At 41.3% G+C, this 9,740-nt stretch overlaps 1 protein-coding gene across 7 annotated transcripts in view; it reads left to right on the forward strand.

Moving 5' to 3' along the window:
- Nucleotides 1-6,788, forward strand: part of MAPK8 (mitogen-activated protein kinase 8) — a 130,824-nt gene extending 124,036 nt beyond the window's left edge. For 6 of the 7 annotated variants that reach the window (XM_054034269.1, XM_054034270.1, XM_054034268.1 and 3 more), the window contains one exon: nt 1,559-6,788. In XM_054034269.1, coding sequence (XP_053890244.1) covers nt 1,559-1,704 — 146 coding nt within the window. In that variant the 3' untranslated portion in view covers nt 1,705-6,788. Of the gene's footprint in view, nt 1-1,553 lie in introns of all 7 variants that reach the window. The other variant, XM_054034273.1, reaches the window with a different exon arrangement.
- The last annotated feature ends 2,952 nt before the right edge of the window (nt 6,789-9,740 follow it).

A 9,740-nucleotide genomic window follows, 5' to 3' on the forward strand; every position in this document is an offset into this window, starting at 1 on the left:
ATTAGATCAGAGTCTCCCAAAAGGGTGATTAGCTAATGAGGTTCCAGTGAGCATCATCAGAGAAAGGCATTTAACCAACAAGCTCACTCCACGGTGGATGCCAAAAATTAGCCTCCTAAATAAGCTTGGCCTGAGTTTCAAAAGTATTTAGTGCCCATGTTTGTATTTCAGTTAGATCTGTCTTCCGCCTGCAAGCTCTTATAGCAACAGTGCCTGGGCCTACCTGGCCAATGTAGAAAACTGCAGTGTGATGGCAGCCTTTACCAAGCCCTCCTGAAATCTTGGCTGATCCTGATGAGCATGCTGCTCGAAGTGCTCGTTCCCATCCTTTTAATTTTGGGGCTCCTGACACTGCTCCATGAAATACCCCTTTTTATTGGCTGTGGTATTCTCTCCCATCAGCAGCTCCTCACTATCTGACATTAATTTCTTTGTATCCTACTCTTGGGAATCCCGTTATTTTTTTTAGTAACTTTACTGCCACAGTTCAATAGCTCATGATTAGACATGGGACTTGTAACTGTATAATATACCAAGTTGCTTTCCTCTTGAATTTGCTTTAAAATGCTCATTGTAACTAAGTTACATCCCTGCATAGCTACTATAAAAGTATACTTTAACACTTTCATTTAATGTCTACTAAATATTGAGATCAAATTTCTCACTTGTATTGTTTGCCTGAATAACTAGTTTCTAAACAAGAAAGTGCAGAAAGGCCTTCAGAAGCCACTCTTGTATTTTTGTATAAAATACAGCTGGGTCATTATAAATTTTTTTATAAATTGGAGATATCCCATCTCCTAGAACTGGAAGGGACCTTGAAAGGTCATCGAGTCCAGCCCCCTGCCTTCACTAGCAGGACCAAGTACTGATTTTGCCCCAGATCCCCAAGTGGCCCCCTCAAGGATTGAACTCACAACCCTGGGGTTAGCAGGCCAATGCTCAAACCACTGAGCTATCCCCCCTTTCCATGGTTGGAGTTCTATGGCACAGGGTGGGATAATAACTGCCATTGTCTCCCTATGTAATCTTGAGCACTTCAAAGTGAGTAAAGCACCAGGAGTTCTGACTCCAACAGTACGATTTTCTCAGGTGGCCAAAGTTCAGAAGTATTGAGCATGAAGCCGTTCCCACTGAGGTCATGGAGCTGATGAATGCTCAGAACTTCTGAAAATTCAGCCATTTTTAGGCCTAAGTGTATAGTTAGGAGCCTGCATTTAGGGTTTTTCAAGATCTTCTCAGGCTTCTGTAGAACTCCTGGCCATTACCTCCTTTCTCTCTCAGCCACACTTGTGAATTTGGCACTCAGCTGTAAGTGTTTATCTCAGATTTACAAGCATCCTGTTATGGAAGACACATGGTTTTTGGCACAGATATAACCCTTCACTTAAATAAAAAATCCTCAAATCTTATTTGAAATGGACTCCAAGAAATCTCTTAGCAGCTTCTTGAGTGGCAAGAAAAACGAATGACCCCTAGAGCAAGAAATACCAATGCAAGTATTAAACCATGCAACTGTATCTGCAACTGATTTGCTGTTTTGTTTCTCATAGCACAGGTGCAGCAATGATCAATGGTTCTCAACATCCGTCTTCATCATCATCTGTCAATGATGTGTCTTCAATGTCAACAGATCCAACATTGGCCTCGGATACTGACAGCAGTCTGGAAACATCCGCTGGACCTCTGGGCTGCTGTAGATGACTACTTGGTCTTTTAGGGGGGAGGGAAGGGGAGTCCTTTAGTCATTGATAGGGCACCTTTAAGAAAATCAGTGGTATTATTTTTGAGTGTTTTTTCAAAAATAATTGTAGGATTCATTTTAAAGTGCTGTAATTTTAAACTGTAAGTTGTGTTAAAAGCAGCCACAAAAATGTATTTTTTTTTGCTGTAATTAACTCTGTAAAATATTAAACCTGATAATTTTATCATGGTTTTTAAAAAATCTGCATATTTGCTTTACTATTATGCTGCTGATCTTTTTTTTACTGAATTTGTAAGATTTGTTTGATCAAAGCACATATTAATGTTCTCTACCGTATCATGTATTATTTAAGATTTTATAGGTTTTTCAATTTTTTTATTAGAATTTTTTCCAAATGTTTTGTTCATGATTATCCTTCAAAGTTATATGCTTGGTCACTTACCCATGTGCAAGAGAAAATAATACATTGTAGCCTGTTATAGCTTTGGGTGTAGCTACTCTAGTGGTAGCAGTGAACACAGAATCCTTTAATTCTGTCTTCTTGCCTATAACAATTGAATAAAAGCAGCAGTTAGTGAGTTTCATTAGGGAAACCGTTTATGACCCTTGGCAAAGTCACCTCATCTGAGAGGCAATATAAACATAAAGCAAAGCATATCTTTATAGCTGCAGAAGTATCCAGCCTGCCAAAAGGAGATGGTGGCAGAACTGTGGCATGCTGAAGCTTATGATCTCAAGGAGGATACTTCGTGAATAATACATTGCAATGCAAATAAACTGTTTACTTCTACTAGCTATTAGCCTGTTTTTGTATACACAGAACAAGGTATACCCAGGATATCTAGATTGCCTACAGATTTCCCTGTTGCTGTAGTTCTACATACACATAGCATGTGGTTCTTTGGCATTTAATTTCCTTCTTATTTTCTGTGTTAGGATAGAGCAGTTCTATGTTGGGTGTATGTATGGAAAACCTCCAGCTTTTTGATCACTCTTTCTTCATCCAAAGTAACTTATTCCTGTAAACCAATCACTGGTGGGAGAACCTCAGGTTGTAAGATTTCTGTAGCTAATGCATTGAGAGCAATATATGCCATGGTAATGGGGGGGAAATAGCAGTGCTGGATAAATAGTTTTTCTCTTTCACTTAACTATCAGACCATCATAGCAGAAATCTTAAAAATGGTTCTTTTAAAGCCATGAATATTCAGTATCTTTCAGCATTGAAGCCCCAGCTGTCAGTGCTTTTTAAAAAAACAAAAAACAAACGTAGATCAGTTGCTAAGTAGTCATGTAAAATGGTGCTGATCCTTACAGAACTATGTTAACTGTTTACATTTTATATTTACAGAATGATTTGTGTGTAACTGACTGACTTTGTTTATGAATGAGTAAAACAATCATCCAGAATTTATTCCTTTGAAAAGTGCAGATTTCTCAAGAACCTAAGCTATATTGATTGCCTTGTGTAGATAAATATTTTGTGTAGTGAATAAAAATGTGAAAAGGGGTTTAAATTAGTGACACCTACAAAAATGAACTTTTAAAAGAAAAGCACAGGAGTCTTGCCAGGCACAAAGCCTAAGAGAATGAATAGATACAGCTATTGAGATCATCCAAGAATGAAACATGCTACTCAATGTCTGTTCCTTTAGAATTTGTTGGATAAGTAGAATAAATATTCTTTTTAAATTTATAATTGGAAGAGGAAAAATTGCCTTTACCCACTTTCTTCCCCAATTATGTTTTACTGTTTTCAATATCTAACAGAACTTAGACTTTTTAAAAACAATAAAAAGGGTTGCAAGAAATGGTAATGTCTCAAAGAAAGCTGAGAGTCAGTTGTTGAAGTGCAAAGTTGTATTTTCGTTGCCTGGCTAGACCACTGGTAAGTGATGGTGTGAAGTTTTGCTGTTCTCACTTAAATCAGATATTTCAATAGTGAGCTTTAAAACACACACTTATTAAGGCAATTATTTTTACAGAACCCCACCAAACTGTATGTTACCTAAAAGCTGATAGGCCACATGATGGGGATTGGAGCACAGCATACTTTTTCTTGTTGTATTTGGACCAACAGGGCAGTTTATTTTGTGTCTATCGAATTTTAAACTGTGACATAAAGCCAACTGTATTTAGTCATGTATTACAGGATAACATCATTATATAGGCCTAGATAATGTTCTGGTACACTGGTGTACACATCCAGAGTAACTCAGTTACAAGTAATGAAATTACTCCTGATTTATGTCAGTGTAACAGAGCAGAATTTGGCCCCAATCATTCTTGTTTTAGCGGAATTCGGGAATGGCAGTCATCTCTGGTATGCACGCACCCATCTTAGATTCCAGTTCACTTAATTGCTCTTATTTAAGTGCTCTTAAATGAGTTTTAGCAAGACAATTTATTGGCTCCTCTCCCTCCTCCCCCCCATTTTCGATTTCTCTAGTGCTGCCCGCAGTAGGTACTGGAAGTGAAGAGACCATTCAGAGAGCAAGAGACCACTTCAGTCAGAATGGGGCATACCAGCACCCATAGTCCTCCTGGGTCCCACCTTTCTAATAAGTATTCAGATTATTGTTGTCTGTATTTTATGCAAATTAGGTGCCCATCGCAGGCTCCTGGCAAATTTCCAGTGAAGCCTGCTCAGCCAGGCAAAGTTAAAGCTCTGCAGTTCTAAGCCATTGCAACAGTTTGCTAGTCTGAATTCTCTTTTTAGTCAGCGAAGTTCATTTTATGTTTCAAGGACAATAAGCGGGTGGCTAGCTAGAATTGTCCTGTCCATTGCTGTTCGCACATTATGTAGGTAGATGTCTAATATCCAATACACGTTATACTTTCTGATGTGTTATCATTGAACTTGGTTTATTATTTTGATAAATAGTTCCATAATGTTTCCATCCCAACAGTCCATGCTAAAAGATACACAGCTTTTCCACCTCTAGGACTCCAGCTGCAGTCTAGCCCAGACTAGTAGTGAATGAAAGTGACCCACATCTAATGTCTTATGTAAATTGAGGTGGACACCGTCCACCTAAGAACTGTATGAATTCTCACACTTTTTGGCTAGTTGCAACAAGTCCCAGGACTGAACAGACAACTCCTAGAAGTGGGTCCTTCCAGGTCAGTGTTAAACACACTGGTGGAAGAAGTTTGTACTGCCTTTGCCTGTGCTTCTACTGGTTTTGTGTGTTGAGGACTTCACTCAATGCAACACAAGGAGCCAGACTGGCTTTATCTTTCTCATCTTATATAAACTTCTGTGTGTTTGTCAGCTGAAGTCCATTTAAATCACACAACAATACTGATTGGTTCAATAACCCTATATGCTAACATGGTTAGGCCCAGTCTCCACCAATTAACTCATTCGGGTAAAAGGCCCAATCTTTGACCCAGGATAACTTTTTCAGATTGGGGATCTAAATTAGAAGAGAGTTGCTGTATATGGGATAGCAGCTTTCATGGTTTAAATCCCCACAAAACAAAAGAATACTTGTACAAATTATCTATGAAATGCCAAGGAATTTGTTTAGGATAGAGCAAGCCTTGATTTTTACAAGTTATGGTGACAGTGCCCTCTACTGGTATACTACACAAGTAAGTAGAACGATGAAGTTAGATGTGTAGATTTGTAATAGCAGCATTGGCCCCCAGACGAACACATTCCAAGTCAGAATGCAAGATCTAAGCACCTGACAGGCCAGTCTCTCTGGTCTACACATGACTATGCTGGTCCCACACTAAACATACAATGCACACATCTCAAACTTAGATACACTACTATAAACCATCAAAAATACTAGTAATACACATGAACAGTCCCTTAAACATAATATTTCAGACACTGTCAATTCAGAACATTTGGGAGGAAGAACATTCCAGTTTGTGTCTGGTTTTCATCACTTGAGTCAATGAAGTAGTCCAGGATGGACTGCCAATATCTGAATATTTTTCTAACCTGCTTTATAGTGGTTTCTTTTATTGTGTTAGCTCATTGTATGTTCCCGTTAATGTTTCAGTTGACCTACTTTTCCCTACGTAGTTATAGTAAGTTGGAAGACTGGAGAATGGAGATGAATTAGAGGTCATCTGCATTTTTCAATAAGGCTAGAGAGGTTCTTAATGGAGGAATATGTTGTATTTGTAACTCTTTTCAAACTTTCCAGCTCACTTAATTGCTCTTATTTAAGTGCTCTTAAATGAGTCTCAGTAAGACATTTTATTGGCTTCCCCCATCTTACATTTCTCTGCATTACAGAAATTTTCTTTGACTAAAGTTAACACATTTCCACTCCCACTGCTTAAAAGTGAAACTAGTTTATTATTGAACTACCTCACACAAACTTTCTCTGCTTTCTTGAGTAAACAGAGCTAACCTTCACTATTGGATCTACCCTGAATGTGAAATAGAAAGTACATTTCCCTTTTTCAAAAGCCCAACCTATTGGCCAATGTTGAGACAATATCAGTAAGTATGTATCATGTATACTTCCCGTACGATGTTCATGTGTAATATATAGCTCACGTACAATAATGTACATCCAGAAAATTGTGTTAGATGTAAATTGGTGAATTTATTATTGTAGTCTGTTTTTTGTAGGTAAAAATAACTTACTAGTAATATCAGTCCATCCTTTACATTTTACAAAAGGAATAATTCTTGGTAAGCTTTGCATACAGATGAATTACTTTTGTAGGCCCAATATCTAGTCTATTTTTGAGAGTTCTTAAACTTTTAACTTTAGTAATAAGTTGAGCAAAACTGGCTGAATTCTCGTGATCACTCCTCCTGCCCCCTTGAAGTGCATTCTGTCCTGGGAAGTGTGGAGGGGAAGGACACACCTTTTAAATATGGAAAAATTACAGTTAGTTTTCTTTCCCACTTGCCACCCTCCCCTTCCCCATTCCTTTCTACCCCTTCCCAATAAGCCACTGGTGGGGAAATACTGAGATCATTGTGGTTTTTATCATCCATGCCATTGGTCATTACATGTGCACCACTGGAATGTATACATTGTTATCTAGTATGTCAATTGGTTATAATGATATTTTAAATAAAAAAGGATAAAAAGTTGTTTGATGACCACTCTGTAGTTAGTGTTTCTTCATTGCAGCTCTGGGGCTCTAAAGCACCATGTGGTGAACTTCATAGGACAGTTGCCATTTAATTTGTATTTGCCTCAGTCGTTTGGGAGAAGTCTCTTTTCATGGTGGGTATGTCAGCCTGCTTGAGCGCACAGCCAGACCTGTCCGTCGCTGGCAACAGGGGAATGCACCATCCGCTCCCTCTCCCACCCGTTTTGGCTTTCACAGCACTCCCCTTGCTCTCCCGAGGAGAGTTCCAGTGTTGGAGGTCAGAGTTCTGCCTGCTGGTGTGATTCAGGCTCTGATGCTCAGCTGTGGCCTCAGACTACATCTCCCCCTCTGCCGCACTGTCCCTGTACTTGGCTGGGGAGAGAACCAAAGTCATTTCTGCAACTCCTCCTCCACCCTACTCTGTCAAGTGTCTTGTATGGGAACAGCGTCTCCTCTTGAGTGGGGAGAAGGCAGTGTGTCCTGGTCAGGGCTGGGGTGGAGACATTGGATCTGAAAGGCTGGCTCTGGGGGCAACTGGTTCCTCCTCCAGAGGAGTGACACAAGATGGCCGTGCAGCAGATGGAAGGTGGCACCTGCAGCCATGCTCCTGACTGGAGTGGACACTGGACACAACACAGACCCCGATGCCGGAGAGTGCGGTAAGGGTCTTTGGGTCCCTGCTCCCTCCACCTGCCACCACCTCTAACAGGCTTCCTGGGGCTTCCCTACTGCTCTCCCAGGCAGCGGCTCCAGGGGTTCAGGCTCCCATTTTAGGCAAAGTGGGCCCAGGGCTTCAGATTTGTGCAAGGCCCATTCTCACACTCCAGCCTACTCTTTGGGAAGCCCAGACAGGAGAGGGGACAGCAAGATCTGCCTCTTTGAGAGCTTCTCAAATATTCTGGGTGCCTGGCGCTCCCTGCACTGCTGAGAGAGATCCCTGTGACGGTGCCATGGGGAAGTCGGCATATGAAATCGGTTCCCTATCTTAATGCAACTTTCTGCTTTCTTCTCCCGCACACCCTGGAGAGTTATTTAAACTGTGAGAGATTTCTTACAGCCACTGCTGTATGTCTATAATGGGTAGAGCATTTCCAGAGGAAAAGGTGCCTTGTAAATGAAAGTTACCATTAATCTAGTCTGTGTCACTTTACTCAAGTGTATGGGGACAGCTGTATTAGTAGCATGTCCCCTGAGGAAACTCTGGTAACTTAATGATGACTGCTGTTTAATTGCAATAGCATTAGAATAAATTGTTAGCAGGTGCCACATAGTTGACTAATGTTGATAGCAGGTGTGACAATCTAAGCTCAGCCTGAGGTTTTGGGTATAGGTGGCTTTGGTTTTGGTGACATCTAGTCAAACAGTTCCAGATCAGAGAACGTATGTGGCTGTGGTCTAGCTGAAACTTTGGTTTTGCAACCAGCAGTGCTTTGAATCCTTGGAGATTGTAGCACCTGCTGTTGTTTTTATCATCTTTGCTCTCCCTTCAGCAAGATGGGGATGGGGAGGGTGAAGGGGGCCGACTGGCATCTGACGAAGATCCCCTGTAAATTTCTGCTCAGATCTCAGTTCATTAACAAGCTGGGCTTCTCAATAAATCTAAAGAAATCTTCAACAAGAAGAGCATGTTTATCTTGCCACTTTGTGGGGGGTGGGTACTTTGGTTTAGAGATTTTTTTCCCCTTGAATATAACAAGTTCTGCTATAAAGATAGGGGATAGATTCTTGCATGAACAGTGAGCCTTGCTTTTTAGGGGAGGATCATAATTCTTCAAAGTATTAAACACGTTTAAAATGTCATTAATTCTAGGAGTGGCTATCAGTGTTCTAATGACCCTGCTTCACACACTAGAAACATCACAGGCAAAGAACTGAATAAAGCCGTTCTGCCACTGGCTGTCTCCATTCAGCCCTGGGACCCAAGAAACATTCCTCCTTCCTGAGTCGCAGCCACTTGGCTTTGTTACCTCCTGTAGATTCTTGTATTTGCTTCATTGTTAATTTCATTTCCTGCCTCTCTTCCCCTCCCCCATTGTTGCCTTTGTGCAGTTGGCACCTGTTAGGTGGGGGTGGAAGGGAGTTTTTGTGCATGGGATGGTGGTTAAGCAAAGCTGGGGGAGGGCGCACTCCATTGCAAGGGCAGGCCTGCATCTTTTGGAGTATTGTAATGATGAGTCTGTCCCTTGTGGAATAGGCTCCACTCACCGCTGGGCCAAAGCCAGATAATTCTTTGGGGGTTGTCCTAACACAGGATCATCACCTGCATGAAAGAGTCTTGATGGCAAGGGGCAAAAATCTTCATGAAGCTGCTGCAGCCGTCAGGATGAAATAAACAGAGCTGTTAGCTCTTCTGCCATGTATGGATAACCCAAAAAATTGAATAAATCAGGCTGCCTCCTTAATGTCCCTGGAGCATGAAAGCCTAGAACAGCAGCCTCATGCAAACCTCAGTAGGAGCTAATCTTCCCCATGCTTCTGCAGGCTGTAGATGTTTCTTTTTGTGGTAGGGTCTTGGCTCCAGTAGGCGCAGAGGAATGCATGGGGGGAAAGAGGAAGGAAGTGGTAGTACCTCTAGGTGCAACACCACAGCTGTTAAATGGCAAAGAAATGCACACAAAAAATGCCCCTCCTCTTTCTTGCGTGCTTTGATCAGCCGTGAATGCTAACATTGAAATTGTCATTGTTAGGCTTCAGTGTTAACACCCACTGATCAGCTCACCCTGCTAGCATTTCAAATGGCCTGCAGCCTCTGACAGACGCTGCTGCAGTGGCTAACCATCAGACTGAACTGAACATGTCCTGTGCAACCATAAGGGCTAGCAGTATCTTTACCAATCTAAAGTGCTGTATAGGAATGTATAGTATGTATTAAACAGAAGTTTATGCACATGGTAGCCAGCCGGGGACAGTATTGGCTCCCTGAATTGCCTTGTCAGCCCAGTCTGACTTACATGAAGTG

This window comes from Malaclemys terrapin, chromosome 7, assembly GCF_027887155.1.
Source record: "Malaclemys terrapin pileata isolate rMalTer1 chromosome 7, rMalTer1.hap1, whole genome shotgun sequence".
Classification (NCBI taxonomy): Eukaryota; Metazoa; Chordata; order Testudines; family Emydidae; genus Malaclemys; species Malaclemys terrapin.